The 20,008-nt window shown below is 35.5% G+C and overlaps 1 protein-coding gene and 1 pseudogene across 1 annotated transcript in view; both read left to right on the top strand.

Moving 5' to 3' along the window:
* The window catches only part of GIGYF2 (GRB10 interacting GYF protein 2), a 126,991-nt gene that overhangs the window by 6,071 nt on the left and 100,912 nt on the right, over window positions 1-20,008 (top strand). The window contains exons 3-6 of the mRNA XM_012659323.1: window positions 585-680; window positions 6,942-7,053; window positions 13,783-13,894; window positions 14,688-14,728. Of these exons, the coding sequence (XP_012514777.1) occupies window positions 585-680; window positions 6,942-7,053; window positions 13,783-13,894; window positions 14,688-14,728 (361 nt within the window). The remainder of the gene's footprint in view (window positions 1-584; window positions 681-6,941; window positions 7,054-13,782; window positions 13,895-14,687; window positions 14,729-20,008) is intronic.
* LOC105822344 lies at window positions 7,803-12,269 on the top strand (annotated as a pseudogene).

The raw sequence follows: 20,008 nt of genomic DNA on the forward strand, positions 1-20,008 counted from the left end.
GAACTCCTGACCTTGAGGGATCCACCCGCCTCGGCCTCCCAGAGTGCTAGGATTACAGGCGTGAGCCACCGCACCTGGCCTTAGTGGAGAGAGAATGAAATATAACACCATTTGTGTCACTTATAAATGATCAAAACAGAGACAGTATAAAGCAGACTTTTATTATCTGACTAGTGAGAAATAATATTTTGTAGTTTTTCAATATATTTTTAATTTTTTAATTGATTAAGAGTATCAAATTTAAAGCTGGTTGCTAAGGACAAATACAGTTGTTTTTAAAACTCTTCTTACCATCTTCTGGAGATTTTTACTCCTCTACTCTATGCTCTGAAATACCAGCGTTAGTGCCAAATCCAAAAGCAATGATCTTTGTAAGAGGACAAGGGAGGGTGACTGGGGTTTTTAATATTTGAGCCTCTCAAAATAGGTAAGTACTGGTGTGGTCAATTATAGCTGAATAAGCTTTAATCTGTATTTATACCAGTCAGCATAGATAAACAGCAGAAGAGTGTTTTTTCTTGGTTTTATCTTCTTATAATTGGAAGAACATCATTAATCTCATAGTCATGTGTTTGGTCATACAGATACCATCAGACCTTCTGGATAAAGAATTTCTGCCTATCCTCCAGGAGGAGCCCCTGCCGCCATTGGCCCTTGTACCATTTACAGAAGAAGAACAGGTTTGTGCCTAGCTCTGAACCCTGGCAAACCCTTGTTCCTTCCCACTAACGCATGAAAATAGGAAGCTGTTACTTAGGCCCTTAGGATTATCCTGCGTCCTCACAGATCTGCTTCTTTCTTACTATTTCTTGGCATACGAATGCCTTTTCATGGACTGGATTTTGCTTTAGTATCTGAAGCAGTTGACTATTATGTAGAGATAAGGAAATGTTTTAGGACAATGGGAAACATTCTTTAAAACATGCTAGAGTAGAGAGGAAGAGTTATTTTTGGGGGTGGTAAGGGGGAAGATCATCTTTGTAGAAAAACATGGTTTTTCAGAAATAATTGCCTACCTGAACTCTTTGAATTGCCAACCAATTCATTTTACCACTAAAGGAAAATGTAGGTCTTCAGCTCAAAATGTACTTAAAACTCTCTGTCACCAATTTTTTTGTGTATGATGTTGTGAGAAGGTAAACTTCTGGTCTGGAAAGTAGCAAATTTTGTATTGTCCCTATTTATGGTGTACTACATCCTGTGCAAACATAAAAGAGTTTCTGATTTCAAGGAACTTACATGATTATAGTAAAATAAAATGCAGAAATAAGAGTTTTGTTGGAATGCTGGAATGTCACATTAAATGGAGAATCAACATAACTTTGTTTTTAAACAGGTTTATTGATTAGCCAAGCATGGTGGCACATGCCTGTAGTCCTAGAAACTCGGGAGGCTGAGGCAGGAGGATTGTTTGAGCCTGGCATTTGGAGGTTTGCACCACTGCACTCTAGCCTGGGTGACAGAGCGAGGCCATCTCTTAATAAAAACAAATGAATAAAAAACCCCAGCTTTATTGAGACATAATTCACCCATGAAATTCATTCTTTTTAAAGTGTACAGTTCAGTGGTTTGTAGTATATTAACTGAGTTCTACAACCGTCACTTATGTCTAATTCCAGAACATATTCATCATTACATTTTTATGCCAACTCTGGATGTTTTCTCTATACTCTTGCAGTGGTTTGTGTGGGGAAGCCACAAATAACTCTCTGTTAGAAATGCATTAAGATGTAAGAAAGTTGTGATATTAATCTTTGGTAATTTTCACCATATTTTCGTAATTTTGGTTTTGGTTGTGGCTTCTTCTAAATTAGGCTAGTTTCATCTTGACTTATGAACCCCAATGACCCTTTTTCATTGACCAAAAGGTATTTATTATTATAGACAGTACACAGGAAAGAACGAGTCTGTCTCCAGCAATTGCCGAAAAGTTCCTACCAAGTATCAAATTAATATATGAGTATATTTTAGTTTAATTTTTCTAAAAAATATTTTTATTATGATGTATTTCAAATACACAAATATTGAGAACATTATTACAAATACCAGTATGTTTACTATTCAAGTATATCAAATGTTAAACTTAAGATATATCTGTATGTCTCTTTTTGTTTTGAGAAATCAGATTTCTCATACAGTTCACACTGCCTGGGTGTACCCCTTCCTTCCTTCTCAGAGATTCTATGAACTGGTTTATTTTTCCTTATGTTTTTCTTGCGCATTTAAATATCCTGTACCATAAAATAGTTTCATTTTATTGGGTTATAAATTTTATATTGAAGATAGCATACCTTAGTTCTTATTCTGTAGCTTATTTTTTTTCCTTTGTAACATTGATTTTTAGATTTATCTATGGTGATACATGTAGGTCTAGTTCGTTTGTCTGCTATGTATGAAAAAATCCACAATTTTCCCAGTCTTGTTGGATATTTAATTTAGGTTGTTTTCAATTTTTGTTAAAACAAATTATGCTGTAGTGAGCATTGTTACAATGTGTGTTGTAAAAGTGGAATCCTTGGGTTTTGGTTTTCTGTATTTTTTAAAACTTTATTGGGTGTTGCCAAATTACTTTCTATTGTGGTTTAGAACAATTTGTGCTCCCACGAGCAGTGTATCAGAGGTTACATTTCTATAACTTTCCAGCTTTTGATCTTTAAATTTTTTCCAAACTGATGCTTGTGTGCCATGGTAATCCTGCTCAGTAAAAATATTAGGAAAAAAAAGAAAAAAAAAAATCCCTGATGGTTGTGATAGTTGTTTTTAATTTGCATTTCCCTAGTTACTAGTGAGATTGAGAATCTTTTCATACGCCTATGGACCATTATTGATTTTTGATTTGCCTGTGTCTTTTGTCCATTGTTCTGATGGGTTGTCTTATTGATTTTACAATTTTCGTATACATTCCTTAAAATCAATAAAATACTAATTTTATTATTACAAAAGTTACTCATATTCATTGCCAAAAATACAGAAAATTATAAAGAAAAAGCTCACTTAAAAACTTACCATGTAGAGATAATTACTTGTTAACTTTAGTCTGTTTTATTGTAGCCTGTTTTCTTTGTATATCTTTAATTGTCAAAATATGTCAATACAAACTGAATCTAATAGATTTTTTTTAAGGATTATACACCATGACCAAGTGGGATTTATTCCTGGAATGTAAAGGTGGTTCAACATAAGAAAATCTGTGTAATATACCATGTTAGTAGAACAAAGGAAAAAATCCCCCACCTGATCATGTCAATTGATACAGAAAAAGCATTTGACAAAATTGAACACCCTTTCATGATTTAAAAAAAACACTCAGCATACTAGATAGGAATAGAAGGAAGCTTCATCAGTGGATTGAGGGCATTTTTGAAAAACATCTATCTCACATCATACTCAGTGATGAAATCTGAAAGCTTTCCCCTAATATCATGAATAAGACAAGGATGCCTGCTCACCATTGCTATCCAACATTGTATTGGAGGTTCTAGCTAGAGCCTTCAGGTGAAAAAAAGAAATAAAAGGCATCCAAATTAGAAGGAAAGAAGTAAAACTATTTCTATTTGTAGGTGACATGATCTTATATATAGAAAAATCCTAAAGAATCCACAAAAAAACTATTAGAAATAATAAATTCAGTACGGTTATAAGTTACAAGATCAACGTGCAAAAATCAGTTGTATTTCTATACACTAGCCATGAACAAAGAAGATTAAGAAAATTCCATTTACAATAGCATCAAAATGAATAAAATATTTAAGAGTAAGTTTAACAAAAGGGCTATAGACTTTTAGACTTAAAACTGTAAGACACTGTTGAAAGAAATTTAAAAATACCTAAATAAATGGAAAGGCATTCATGTTCATGGATCAGAAGACTTGATATTGTTAAGATGTAGTACTCCCCAAAGCAATCTACAGTCAGTGGGAACCCTATTGAAATCCCAGTGGCCTTTTGGGCAGGCCTTGACAAGTCGATCCTAAAATTCATGTGTAATTGCAAGGGACCGAGAATAGTCAAAACAATTTTGAAAAAGAAGGACAAAGATAGAGGACTCAAGTTTCCTGGTTTAAAAACTTTTTACAGAGCTACGATAATCCAAACAGTATGGCTTAAGGGCAGACATAGGTTAATGGAATATAATTGAATGTCCATGAATAAACCCCAGTTGTTTCATACTGCTAGATTGCTTTCAAGAAGGCGCGAGTGTGGATATCTCTTTTGTTTCACTGCTGCCATAACTGCAGTATTTTACCATTGTTTTGCATGTTTAGTATTTTTATTTTTTTAATTTTATTTATATATTTTTGAATAAGTAATAAATGGTTTAAAAGTAACAATTTACAGAACAGCATGTAAAGGAAAATCGTCTTTCATCCCTTACCCTAGCTCCTGTCCCCCTTTCCCAAAGGCAACCAGTGTTAGCAGTTTCTTGTGTATTTTTTCAGGTAAATCTATGCTTCCCCCTTGTATATAAGTGGCGGTATACACTAAACATTATTCTGTACTTCCAACATTAAGAAAAAATTCCTTGCACGTTTGGAAAAATGTTCTTCTGTTGTTTTAGTTTGCATTTCTTTGCTCAGAAAAGTAAACAGTTTTTCAGATGTTTATTCATCATTTATAATTCTGTTAATTTTTTTCTTGTCTTTGCCAGTATTTCTTTTAGGATATTAACTTTTTTCTTGTTGATTTATATTTATATGAGCTTGTTATATTTTAAGGTCATTAGCCATAGTTGCACCTGGTAAGTTTTCTAAATTTTTAAATTGCATTTATGATTTTAAATATAGAAGCTATTTTTATTAGCACAATATGCCAGTTTTATTCTTTTGTAGTTATTCTTCTAATTTTCTAGCTGTTTATACATACTTTAAATTTTTCTTAGTTTTTCTTAAGTGATTTCCTATATTTCTTAGAGACTACTAAATGCACCAGAAAAGGGAGGATGACTAGTTAACAAAACATGGCAGACTTTTAATCAACAAAATGAGTAATTGAATCATCCAGAAATATCTCATAACATTTTAAGGAAATTAGTATGTAGTAAGTGGCTACACAAATCATTTGGAAAATCCAAAATTATTCAACAAATGTTGCTTGAGACCTGTTGGTTAACAACAGTTAACCAGTGACAATTGATTATCAATTTAGAGAAGAATAAAATTAGATATGCACTAACCTACACACCAAAAATAGTTCTAGAATGACTAAAGGAGTAGATCTTAATTTTGTTTTTATAATGGAAATATTTACCTTAAGGTCTGCATTCTATGATCACAGGTGCTTGATGCAAGGATTGGGAAGTTTTCACTGTAGCCACAGAAGATCATCAAGTCCATTTTTGAAGGCATTTAAAATGCCTCATTTAGGATACTAACTTATTTAGTAGCTTTTGTCATTTATGAAATATGTTGGAGTAGGACAGTGCTTAAAGCTAGGAAAAGATTCGTCAAAATGTTGATGTCCTTTGGTCAGGTACCCCTTCAAAGATTGTTTGGATCTTCCTAGAGTTTTATATTCTTTTTCTTTCAGCACCCCTGTAAGGGAGGTAAATACTTTTAAGAACTTAAAGCAAGCTTCTTATCTTGCTGCATATCTTAAGTTTCCTGAAGTTACCTGATTTAGGTATTTTATTTTTAAAGTGTACTCACACACTCATTCCCCTGCATGTACATATGTATATATGTATAAAATATAACCAGGAAAAAAAAGGTTTCTTAGAATAAAATCAATGCTCAAAAATTTAGTTGTTCTTTTGGCTTGGCATTTCACTTGAATATTTATCTCAGTGTGAGAAGCATGATTCTATGCATTGCATATGTAATTTAGGTAGCTGCTATGAGATGAGTGCATTTTATTTATTTGACACCAAAGAAAATTACTTGATTTATGCATTCTTGAATAGATAATGTGTATATGTATAGATAAAAAAATTGAAAAAACATATATAACAAAAAGCAAGTCTGTGACTCACCCAGACCCTGCTACCTGTTTTCCTCAGGACTAACCACTGTTTCCATTTTCTTGTGTTCCCTTCCAGGGGTGTTTAAGGTGTGTGCAACTATCTGTATATTTCTTTAAATACCCACTTCACACATACACATAGATGGTAGTATGCTATCTGTGTACACAGTTTTATACTTTACTGTTTTTACCTAAGTGTCTATCTAGGAGGTAAATAGCAAATATTTATTAGCTTTTAATTAATATGTGTCAGGTATTGTTCTAAGCACTTGAAATTTAGTGTGTTGAGTGCTTCCAACATTCCCTAAGGTAGATAAAAATATCCTTGTCCACTTTATATAGATGAGGAAACTGAGGCCAGAGAAGTTGAGTAAAGGAGCCAGAAGTCAGTCCCAGGCAATGTGGCCTTGTCCATGCCCCTAACTACAACTGTGCTCTGTGTCCCTGTATGATTGACCATAGGAAATTGCAGTTTTTGTGAATCAGAAATAGTTGAATATTAACAATTTCATATGGTTCAATCTAAGAAATAGAGTTGCCTCATTTCTTTTAATCAGCTATATGGAATTTCGTGTATATATGACCAGAATTTTTAAATTAGCTCCTATCAGTTGAAACTTAGTTTCTATATTTTGCTTTTAGAAACAGTACTGCATGCAGTTAAAATTCTCCTTCTGGATACATACAGCATTTAGTTTATTTGCTTGTTTAATATTTTCTCACCAAACCTAGCATAGTGTAAGGCACTGGTTGTCAATTTTGCGGATCCGAAATGTTAATTAGAAATTGTGAGCTAAAATTAAGTTTTGGATCATCTCGTGTGTTGTGTGGTTATGGTTTCCTATTGCTAGTAGTGATTAGATGCCGTTTTACAGATGCAGTGGGAGGTGGGAAGAAGCAACATGTAGTTTTATCTGTTTTATCCATTTTTTCTTTCTTTTCTTTTCTCTTTTTTTCTTTCTCTTTTTCTTTTTTTTTGGCAGAGAAACTTTTCGATGTCTGTAAATAGTGCCGCTGTCCTGCGATTGACAGGACGAGGAGGAGGAGGAACAGTGGTGGGGGCTCCTAGAGGTCGAAGTTCTTCAAGAGGGCGAGGTGAGCTTTCATGTGAACCAAGTAATAAAGGAGGAGGGAGAGGATAGGGAAATCACTTTTTAAATATTTCAATGCCTGATTTAAAAAAAAAAACAAACCTGTTCTTTGACTTTAACTGCATATTAAATGTCCTGAACATTTGTTTCCTGAACCATTTCTCAAGGTATCTCCTCTACAACCCCTGATTCGGAGCAGAGGAATGTAATTCTAGCTGTAGAGGTTTGAGCATGAGGGAGTCTAGACAGTCCCAGTTAACTTTGGCAGATCTTGGTTATCCATGTTTCTTGTCCCCAGGGAGCCTTACTCTCTGGGAGCCAGAGCTTCCTGAAGTGTCTTGACTGTTGGAGCAGCACTGAAGTCCCCGCAGGCTTCTGGGACACAAAGTTTTTGTACAAGGGCCATGTGCCAAGAGTGTCCCCAGCCAGAGAGGGGCTTTAGCAAAAACTGTCTCATCAATACTAGAACCTTTTAGGGGGTAGAACAAAAAATAATTAAACAGCATTCATTTGTTTAACCTATAGTTTTATAGATTTATATCTGATCTTAGAAAGATTCTTTATTTACTTGTTTCTTTCATATCTGCTCCCTATTGGATTTTTTTATTTTCTGCCATATAAGGGCATTCTTAATGTTTGCAATGTAAATATTTACTTGTGCATTTAACTCTAAGCTGGTTAAATCATAGTCTAAACATACCTGGTAATTTTCTCTAAGAAATGCTTTAGAAATGGAAGAGTTGGATGCTTGCAATGACAGAGACCATTGGCTCTACATATCATATCACCAAGATTGACACGATCGTGAGTGTAGAGTATCTACATTCTTTTTAAGGTCATGCCTTATGACTAGAGTAATTTATGTACAATCTTTATAGAGAATGTATTCAGTTGTGTATTTTTGGTAAGAGGTTTCTTTAGGTAGTCCATTTAGAATGTGGGAATGCTGGTGTGAATGATGAAGAGTCTAACTGAAACTCTTCACTTGTTATGGTAGGTACCTGGTAATGTTTTTTCCTTCTCAATTTATTTGTCCATCTCTAGAACAGTGGTTTTTAACCTGAGTTATTGTTAGACTCATCTGTAAAGCTTATAAGAAATACCTCTGCAACACGATTTTGGGTGGTGAGATCTAGTGATATGTGTGCTTCAAAAGCTCTGCAGATAATTCAGATTTGTACACCCAGTTAGGTTCCATTGGTCCAGAATTTGTCTCAGATCCATGCGTCTTGGTGGTATGATGGTGTTTTAGAGATGGGACTGACCACTCATGACTCTGGCCTGCTACTTGGGCATTTCCTGTGTTTTTCTGCTGTATGTTGGCAGCAAGGAGAGGTTGTACTCAGGCAGTTTTGCCTGCAGTGCTTTTTAGGGCAAGTCAGAGATGTTTTTAATCAAGAAGTGTGAACCACGATTTGTGTGCTGCAAATACAAACCAATCTCCAAATGGGCCCTTTAGAGGCCGGATGCCTCAGTAGTGGCTAGCACCTATAATTCCAGCACTTCGGAAGGCCACGGTGAGAGGATCAGTTGAGCTCAGGAGTTGGAGACAAGCCTGGGCAACATAACAAGACCCCGTTCCCACAAAAGGTAAAAAGATTAGCCAGACACAGTGGTGTATGTCTGTAGTTCCAGCTACTTGGGAGGCTAAGGCAGGAGGATTGTTTGAACCCAGGAATTCGAGACTACAGAGAGCTGTGATTGCACTCCAGCCTGGGTGACAGTGATACCCTGTCTCCCCCCCCAAAAATAAATAAATAATTATTGCCAAGTGCGATGGCTCATGCCTATAATCCTATCATGTTGAGAGGCAGGAGGATTGCTTGAGGCAAGGAGTTGGAGACCAGCCTGAGCAAAGAGCAAGACCCTGTCTCCCACCAATCCCACAGAACAGAACTCCTACATTCGGAATTTCAATAGGGCATGTACGTAAGATGGTGCTGTGACATATAAGTAGTGACTTGATTAACATATTAATGTGAAAGAATGGCATACAGCTAGTTGAATGAATGCATTGACTTTGTGAAAAACACTTCCATTGTTACAACTACCTGTGTTTCTTGTAAATGGTCTCAATAGTTCATTTTATAAAACAAGGTGTAGTTATTAACTATGGTTTTGTATTTTTCACTCATTACTTAATTTCAGCATGTTGGTTAAATAATGATAATTGTGGCTTTTCTTGACATGGGAAGAGCTAACATTAGATAATTATCCTGGCTTTTTCTAGTTTGAAGAAACTTTGATGTGAAAATCTACTGACATCGAGACTACTAAATACCCTGAACTAGGAATATTTAAACAAATAAATGGATGGCAGAAACAACATAAAATTGTCATCTTCCTGTTTTATTTGATTAGGATGTTTAAAAATAAAGCAAATCCATACACCTGTCAGCTGCTACCTTCTTCATCATTAAAAGGAAATATATTTTAATTTGCAAAAAGGATAGGGTACAATCTCTGTCATTAGGACAGTCTTTTAAATTTAGCTTTATGAAAGGTTCATTGTTTTATATTTACTTATTTTTTATTTATTTATTTTTTTTTGAGACAGAGTCTCACTCTGTTGCCCAGGCTAGAGTGCCGTGGCATCAGCCTAGCTCACAGCAACCTCAAACTCCTGGGCTCAAGCGATCCTTCTGCCTCAGCCTCCCAAGTAGCTGGGACTACAGGCATGCGCCACCATGCCCGGCTAATTTTTTCTGTATAGTTTTAGTTGTCCGATTAATTTCTTTCTATTTTTAGTAGAGACGGGGTCTCGCTCTTGTTCAGGCTGGTCTCGAAGTCCTGACCTCAAACGATCCGCCCACCTCGGCCTCCCAGAGTGCTAGGATTACAGGCGTGAGCCACCGCACCTGGCCTGTATTTACTTATTCTTATATGGGAACCACATTTGTAGAAGATTTAAATTTTACAAGCTGGAAAGCTTTAAAACCTGATTCTTTTAATGTGCACCATTATAAAGCTTTAGTCTCGTAAGTGGGACCAAGGCCAGTGCTAGTCATGGTAGAAAATATTTTTTATTTGTTTTGCTTTTTTTTTTTTGGTAACCTGAGGCTATTTTTTATATTCATTTGTTTCTGTAATAAAATATTTTCTTTTTTTTTTTTTTTGAGACAGAGTCTTACTCTGTTGCCCAGGCTAGAGTGCTGTGGCATCAGCCTAGCTCACAGCAACCTCAAACTCCTGGGCTCAAGCGATCCTCCTGCCTCAGCCTCCCAAGTAGCTGAGACTACAGGCATGAGCCACCACTCCTGGCTAATTTTTTATTTCTATTTTTAGTTGACTGGCTAATTTTTTCTATTTTTAGTAGAGACGGGGTCTCGCTCTTGTTCAGGCTGGTCTCGAATTCCTGACCTCAAGCGATCCTCCCACCTCGGCCTCCCAGAGTGCTAGGATTACAGGCGTGAGCCACCATGCCCGGCCTGTAATATAAAACATTTTCTTTACGGTGATACAAGCGTAATAGCTTTCCTGAGAAAATTGTTCTCTAAAGGGAAAGGGGACCTTTTTTTTCCACCCTAAAATCATCATTGTAAGGGAACATCCTAGTGTTATATGACAGTTTGTATTAGATTATTTTAGAATCTTCAATAAAATGTGTACATTTCCTGAAGGGAACATCCTAGTGTTACATGACAGTTTGTATTAGATTAGTTTAGAATCTTAAATAAAAGGTATACATTTCTTGAAGGGGAGAGGCACTTAAACTGTGAGTTGACTTTAAGTTGACTTAAAGTGAAGTTGACACAACTGGAAGGTAACTTCAAGATGATTGTAGTTCAACAGTGGTCTTCACTTCCATTTTACAAATGAAGAAATGGATACTTGGACTGGTCAAGAGGGTATTCACCACTGGAAGCAAGGAAGGTGCTGTGTAATCACTGAGGAGCTGAGGTACTTGGATCTCCTAAAATCCTGGATTACATTGGTGCCAATCAGTGGAAAACCAAAGAGGATGAGAAGGTGGACAAGCCCATTGGAGCTCTGGATGATGGGGATAGTGCCTTGCTCAAAACTTGTGGTCAAAGCCCTTACTCTAGGCAGATCAAGCAGGTTGAGGATGACATTCAACAACTTCTCAAGAAAGTCAATGAGCTCACTGGTATTAAAGAGTCTGACACTGGCCTGGCCCCACTGGCACTCTGGGATTTGGCCACAGATGAGCAAACACTCCAGAGTGAAAAGCCTTTACAGGTTGCAAGGTGTACAAAGATAATCAATGCTGATTCAGAGGACCCAAAATATGTAATCAATGTGAAGCCGTTTGCCAAGTTTGTGGTGGACCTCAGTGATCAGGTGGAACCTACTGACATTGAAGAAGGGATGAGAGTTGGTGTGGACAGAAACAGATATCAGATTCACAGTCCATTGCCACCTAAGATTGACCCAGCAGTTATCTGATGCAGATGGAGGAAAAACCTGATGTCACACACAGTGATGTTGGTGGCTGTAAGGAATAGATTGAGAAATTGTGAGAAGTAGTTGACACCCCACTTCTTCATCCAGAAAGGTTTGTTAACCTTGCTACTGAGCTTCCCAAGGGTGTGCTGCTCTTTGGTCCACCGAGTACAGGCAAGACGCTCTGTGCTCGAGCAATTGCTAATACGACTGATGCTTGCTTCATTCTAGTTATTGTATCTGAACTTGTACAGAAATAACATCAGTGAGCTCTTTGAAATGGCCAGTACAAAAAAAGCCTGTGTTACCTTCTTTGATGAAATTGATGCTGTTGGAGGGGCTAGGTTTGATGATGGTGCTGGAGGTGACAATGAAGTGCAGAGAACAAAGTTGGAATTGATCAATCAGCTGGATGGTTTTGATCCTCCGAGCAATATTAAAGTTCTGATGGCATCTGACAGACCTGATTCTTTGGATCCAGCACTGAGGAGGCCAGGGAGATTGGATAGGAAGAATGACTTTAGCTTACCTGATCTAGAGGGTCAGAGTCACATCTTTAAGATTCATGCTTGTTCAGTGAGTGTTGAAAGAGATATCGGATTTGAATTGTTAGCATGACTGTGTCCCTATAACACTGGTTCTGAGATTAGAAGGATCTGCACAGAAGCTGGTATGTTTGCAGTCACAGCAAGGCAAAAAATTGTGACTGAGAAGGATTTCTTGGAAGCTGTAAATAAGGTCATTAAATCTTATACCAAATTCAGTGCTACTCCTGGCTACATGACATACAGCGTAGCCCTGAAGTCTTTCAAGTGAAAACACTTTTTTTGATTGGAATCCTAACCTTACATAGACTTGTTAATAACCACTTCACATACACACAAAGGCTTCAAAATCGTAAAAAAAAAAAAAAAAAGTATCCATTGTTCCTAAGATTACCCACAATATAATTCAGTGCATTAATTTGGTATTCATAATATGGTCATATAAAATTACAACTGTGTTCTGAGTCAGTTCTTGATAAATTATAACCAAGAAGTAGAAACACTGCATGGATATTTGAAATAATTATGTAACTCATTTATGTTTAGTTTTGGAATGTGTTTATGCTTTTATTCAATATCCGTCGTCATTATCCTGTGGATCATTTTACATCATAGGAGAAATTGAGCTAGGGACGATGGCTAGAATTTCATCTAGTTTTAAATACATCCTCAGACCTCCCCCCTCCAGTTTTCTCACCCATATGTTAGATGCAAATGGTGCTCATTTGTTGGAAAAATTGAACAGAAAGTATAAAGCTGAAAGTACATACTGTTTTCTCCCTCCAGACCCAGCAATTGGATGTATTAATATTATCCTTCCTGACCCTAACTGCAGCTGCATCATTTATATAAATGGAATAATTTTTATATGCATTGTTCTGTGGTATGCTTTTGTCATTCATCAGAATAATGTAGATTTGTTATTAGTACTTTATTTTCTGTGGCTTTATAGTGTTCTGTATTTTATCAAATTCTTTTAGCTGATTTTTGTTCATTAGATTGTTTCTATTTTTTAAAATTGCTATAAACATCTTCATTTATATATTTGCATATTTGTACAAGTATTTCTGTTAAGATAAATTCTAACTAGTATTGTTGAATCAAATATTAAAAGATCTAACCAAACTGCCTTAAATAAAATCTAGTTTACACTTGGCCACGAGAGCCTCTGAATTCCTACATCCATACTCTCTCACTGATTCTGTGGTTTGAATTTAGTCCTGATACTTACCTCAAGATTTGAGTAGAGAGTAAAGGATGCCTTTGGTTTTGGTTTCTGTGGAATATCCTGTAAGGAGTTCATGATATTGATAGTTTTAGAGTTGACCCTATTATTATTTTTCTGGGATTAGATGAATTATTTTAACTTTTGTGTTTGGCTTCTTTACTTTAGTTCCTCTTTTCACAAACTCTCCAAATCAAGATTTCTTCAAATTTTATTGAGAATAATCCAGTAAATGATTTAATTTACATTAATGCTTTATTGAACTAATTAGAGTTACACTATTGACCTGATTATAGAGCTTAATGTTGATAATTTTCTTGTTCAGGACTGGGGCTGGTACTATTACATTAGTTTTTTAACTTGTTTCTTTCAATCTTCTGTAGTTTAGCTGCTTCAGTGCTATTTTTGGTCTCAGGTAAAGATCTATCAGGCCTTGCTAAATGTTTAAATATAGATGTCCTGCTTTGTGTAGAGATAGAAATTTAGAGATAAATCTTTGGTGTTGAATGTATGCCAGATGTTGACATCTGACTGTCATTTTTTGTTTTCTTATTTTCAGGCAGAGGCAGAGGTGAATGTGGTTTCTACCAAAGAAGTTTTGATGAAGTAGAGGGTGTATTTGGTCGAGGAGGTGGCAGGGAAATGCATAGATCGCAGAGCTGGGAGGAAAGGTAACTAAAGGATCCAGATCTTGCCATAAAGATTTCTTGGTATATAAAACATTTATTTTTTGCTTTCTGCAGAGAGAAGTCTCTTTGTATAGTTACAGGGTTTCATTTTTTTAAAATGCTGTTAATTATTGAATGCCAAGTTGTAAGAAATTTTAAAATGATTCTTATTTAATGAAAGAAGCATACCAGATAAATAAGTTAATATATTAGTGCCAGAAAAGATAATTTGATTTGCTATTTGATTAACATTCAGTAGATTGCATTGCCATTTTATTGTTTGTAGGTATTAGTAAAAGCATGTTCTTTCTGTATAGTTTGTGACTTTAAATGAAGTCAGTCAGAATGAGTGAGGACACTTGCACAAAAATGTATATACAAGATTGCCCACTATGATGATATTTTTAATATAAAATAATTGGAAACAACCCAAACAGATTGATATTTCCCACACAATAGAATACTTTATGATACTATATAACCATTAAAGTTAAAGATCGTTTTGAAAATATTTAATGATGTGGGAAAACACATTCTAAAACAGTATATAAAACTTATCTAATTAGAATATTCTGGGTCAGTAGAAACCTAGTTTTTCATGAGTAAGGTGGCAGATGTTTTTATTTTCATCTTTGTGCTTTTTTGTATTTTACAGATATTAGGCAATTACCATGTATTTATTTGTTTTATAATTTGGAAAAAGAAATGCTGTTAAAGAAAAATGGGAAAGTGAGTGTCATGAATGGGAAATCTTCATATTACTCTCAAGCTTTGTTCGAAACTTTATCTTTTCTAGGGGTGACAGACGTTTTGAAAAACCAGGACGAAAAGATATAGGTAAGGTTCTTAATGTATTGATATAAATATTTCCTGGACTTTCATGAAATTAGTTCTTAACAAGGCTCACACAGAAGGATAAATTTATTAAAAATTGGCTTGGTTACCTGCACCTCTCCAGTAGATGGGGTTGTAGCATTGCTTACATTTAGAATTCCATGGTTATATTTGAGGTGTCCATTGTATGAAACCAGAGATGATGAATACAACCATTAGGATTTACTTGAGTTAACTTTTTAGGTCTGTGTCTTCTCTGCAAGGCATGTATTCTTTATTAAGGCCAATTTGTTAATTGAAACTTCAAGTTAGGAAACAATCTACTAAACTCCTTTTTCAGTATAGATAGCATCTCACAGGTGAGAAAAAATAGGAAAAATGCTAGAATCTTTGCTTTTGTATCAGAGGAAAGGCTGAAACTGCAAATGTTCTTCTTTAGTCATCTATTTGGCCTTTTTGCAGTATAGTCTTTTCTGTTTTTGTTTTTTTTGTGATGAGAGCAATCAAATAAATTATATAGTTAAGGTATCCACTGAAGAGAAATGTAATAAGGAAACAGATTCCAGTGTTTATGCTGAATTAATCACAGTTTATATTACGAATTTATAATGTTAAAATGAGCTTTCTGACTGATTTAAGGTACTACCTTACAAACTGCCAGTAGGTATTAATATCTGAGAGGAAAAATGCCGGTTCATAGTACCACTGGAGTCATGAACATTACCAAGTTCCGAATTCCTACAAGTACCAAAAAAGTTCTCCAGAACGTGAATGTATCTAACAGTGGTAAACGTTTCTTGTAAACATATGTTAAATATGTAAATACCATTCACAGACTGATTTGCAGATTGTTTTAAAAACTAAGTAGTTATGTGATCAGCTTTGCTTCCCTGTTTCCATATAAAACTCAAACATATCAACGATTAAAATTCCTCAATCAGTAACATGGCATTGGGATTCTTCAGTTGCATTTATGTTAATGAAAACCATTCATTATGTGTAGCATGAAGAAATTTGGGACAGACTGGGTAGATATTTATTGTTAGCTTTACCCATCTTGTAGACTGTTGGATGAGTATCATCTCAGGGAACCTGTCAGGACCTCTGCTCCCATGCTTGTCTGATTCCATACTTCTGCCAGTGAATATGGAGTGGTGATGAGGGGTACTTTAAAGAGTATAGGATTTGAAGTCAGAAGATCATGGGTATTCTAAGCTCTCAGATATTTGTTAGTCTTATAATAAGATGAAGTGATAGTGCTACATAATTTTTAGGCTTACAGTAGTTCCCCCTTATTTGTGGGGCATTTGTTTCAAGACCCCCAGTGGATGCCTGAAACTGTAGATAGTACTGACCCTTTATATACTGTGTTTATTTCTATACATGCATACCTATGATAAAATTTAATTTATAAATTAGGCACAGTAAGAGATTAACAATAATAACTAACAATAAAATAGGACAATTAAAACATTATACTGTAATAAAAATTATGTGAATGTGGTCTTTCTTTCAAAATACTTTAATATTTTCAGACCGCGGTTGACTGTGGGTAACTGAAACCATGGAAAGTAAAACTGTGGCTAAGGGAGGACTACCGAAAATTAGAGTATATGAACTTATATTCATTTACCATATATCGAATTCCTACTTAATATGCTAGGCCTTGTGCTGGGTGGTGAATATTTTCTTTGGAGGATACTGTTGGTGCACTGATCAGATTTTCACATCGTTCAGTGTTGAGAGGGGTAGCTGTGGAGCGGAACAATTAGGACTTGGGATCAGAATTAAGGTGGAGCAAGAGACCACATCTAATCAAATGGAAGTTTAACAGTAGAAAAGACAAAGTCTTACGTAAGTGAATTATAGAATTTAAAATATGGAGCAGCCGTGTGTAACAGCAGCCTACTGGGGAAAGGCACAGCTCTCTCAGGCGACTCTCTGCTGCTGAGGTGACATCCACACAGCTGTGGGCAGTGTTTACTAAAACTAAAGTGTCCTCAGTGAGTCAGGTGATAGAGAGGCCCATTGTCTTTTATGTTGTCACAGGACAGCCTACGCGTTGTGTTCAGTTCTTGGGGCCACACCTTGAAAGTGTCCATACATTGGAGTAGGGGGGCTGGGGCATTTGAAGCCTTGTGGTGGGGACTGTGTGGAGGAAATGAAGCTGTTTAGATAAAGGCAATACTGTGGACGGGACGGAGTGGAGAGGAGGGTCACTGTCTACCAATGCTCTCTTAACGATCATGTGAAAGAGGAATTAGACTTGATCTTTATGAGTCTAAAGGGCAGAAAGGGACCGAATGATGGAGGGTTCAAGGAGGCAGGTATTTGACATAATCTTGAAAAGAACTAATAATTAGAGTAGTCTGAAAATGTCTTGGGTTGCCTTGGGAAAGTAGTGAGTTCCCTGATTGAGAATAGGTTGATTTTAATTACTGACACATATTCACACTTTATTGATTTAGAATAGATGAGTAGTATAAAGTCCTTTTTCCTCATTATTTGTGTCACTTTTTAACTTACATTACTCCAGTGAGGGTAATTTTCCTAACTACTCTCTTTATTAAGAGTAAGGTTTCTTTTCTTTGCATCCCATAGGTATATCTTTGAAAAAACAAGTTCCATAAAACCAAATTGACATCAAGTGTCTCAGAATATTTAGGATACTAACTACCACTTAGTATCTCCTAACGCCTAATATACTAAAATATTCTGGCAATTTCCACGGACATATATATTCTAATATATCATGGTGACTTTTACTCAATGGTTTTTGTAAAGATGCTTACTTCAGATTAACTGTGCTAAGGATTCTGAGCTTTCTTTTTTTGCAGATAATTTGTTGAAAATCATGTAGATTAAAAAAATTGTTCATAATTGTATCTTACACTCTCCAAGAGTAGCAGTACTAAACTAGTTTGTTGGGACATACTGATATATTGATCAATTGTGAGATGTCTTATGACATCAAATTAAGATAATTCAAGTACTGAAGGTTTCAGAATGATTTGTTCTTTTTAGAGATGGTGCTTATCATGTATTTGTTTCTTATATGAAGAGAAATGAGTGGAATATAGACATCTGGGTAAAAATCATGCATAATCCTGGTGAACACCCATGAGAGAATGTGGAGGTAGAAAAAAGGCCAGTGGTATTAGAATTATAATTCCTATTTGAATAGGAATTGATTGCTGCATAGGAAAGATCAGTTCTGGTGATAATCTTATACTATGATTCTTTGAGGATGAAATTAAAGGATCATTAAAAAATAAATGATCCAGATGATACCAATAGACTCAGCCCAGTGAGATACTAATTAGTGCATTTTGGTGTGAAATACTTGAAAATAGACATAACAGTTTTTGGTTATAGACTATTTCTGGCAGTTGGTAATATGGGCTTGTACATACTTAAAACCAGGCCCTTAAGATTTTTGGTACCTATTTGTCTCCAGTTTTGTTGGAACTGTCATGCCAGTTTTATTGATTTCCAAAGATACTTTTTAAATTAGTTCCAAAGTGATCTTCCTAATCACGTGTGTTAGATTCCGTGACCAAACTCCCCGGTGGTCTAGGTTAGCAAGCTGCACATCCAGGAAGGTAGACCTCCCAATAATTTCCTCCCTCTTTCTCTTTCCATTTTTACTCCATTTTCCTGAGAGGTTAATGGTCTCTCTGCAGAAAACTTAATCCTTAACCTGGATACTGTGATTCTTTGAAACAAGTGAATGAATCATGACCATTGCTCCCAGGAGCTTTCTATCCCCTAGACAAAAGTTTTTGATCACATTTCTTTGTTGTCAATTTATAAAATATTTATTAAATAGCATTAGTTTACCAACAGTTTTTCTTGGATGTGCATAGGGAAAGTCATATTTAGTCTCCAAATGTCAAGTTTATATATAAATAGTAAATATGATGCGAGACTCATCTGACTTGAATGGAGCCCTAGATCCCAAGGTCTTACTCATTCACTGTGTCACCTTGGGCAGCTTCACTTAGCTGTTGAAATTGTGATCTCCGTAAGTGACGTAGTGCTCTTAGGAAAAAACATACCATGTGAGTCTTCAATACTACTTTATTTTCACAAGTTAGGTGAATCTTGTTAATTTATTATAGAAATAAGAATTCCCACTGTCTTTATGTGTTACAATAGTCTTGGGTTGGGGAAAAAAATCTGTTGGTCTGGCTACTACTTAAGAATGAATGTCTAAGATTTTCAGATAGCAAAAGTTAACAATAATTAAGTTTCTGTCTTCTTGATACTCTTCTGCTATTATCAGTCTTAGATGACTCCAAAGTTCTTTATTTTCTTTTCCTTTTGGTCAAATAGTGGAAAAATGTGACTTGCTGCTGTGCCCTGCTCTTCACAACTGCTTGCCTTTACTCAGCTAGTATTTATTTCAAGAGATGATTCCTACCTAGGCCATCACCAGTGGGAAAGATTAATCTTTCGCTTTTCCCACAAAAACCTGAATAGGGGAAATTTCAGAAAAGAAGAGCAGCCACAGATCTGTTTGAAATCTGATGGGGTGACTTTTTTGGTTATTGTATTGTTTGAGGACAGTTTCTTTTTTCTTTTCTTTTTTTTTTTTAATTGAAGTGAAAATTATGCAAAGGATTGTCTTAACCTGGGATGTGAGGGAAAGGGTTCATTGTAGCATATATAAAATAGAAAACGAAGCAGAAAAAACATAATTTTTACGGAGTATTAGATTCCGAAAGAAATAACAGTTCATCTAGTCCAGCCTCCTACTGGTGAATAAACACTTTTTGTGTTTATAGAAAAAACTATTTGAAGTTGGAAACAGGAATTTGGGTTTGAAAATACTTTCTTGCCTAATTATTTTTTGCTTTATCTATTGGAGATTTTTTTTTCTCATTGCATTATATCTAACTAAACTTTTATACCTCTGTTTGTATTTGTGAATTATTTAGAGCTATGGTGATTTCTTATACCATCAAATGGATCTTAGGTAGGAAGGGGATGTTTTTACTTAGGTTACTAGAAGCCATTCAGATGAATAGGTGATTAAAGTTTTAAAATCACTATTTGATTATTATGCAGGGTCATTTTGAAGTGGATATAATTTTGTGTCTCCTTGCCAAAAATACCACCTTGCAGGTTCCTTTTGGGCTGGAGCTCATCTTAACTTTTTCTCGTCACCTTCTGCCACAAATATATAAACATATGCATGTGTTTGGATGTCTTGTTCAAATGCTTTTAGGGTTATATATAAATCTATACTTTGTTGTTTTTCTTATGAATTTTTGTTCTTAG

Source organism: Propithecus coquereli, unplaced genomic scaffold (genome assembly GCF_000956105.1).
Source record: "Propithecus coquereli isolate 6110/MARCELLA unplaced genomic scaffold, Pcoq_1.0 Scaffold605, whole genome shotgun sequence".
NCBI classification, from domain to species: Eukaryota; Metazoa; Chordata; class Mammalia; order Primates; family Indriidae; genus Propithecus; species Propithecus coquereli.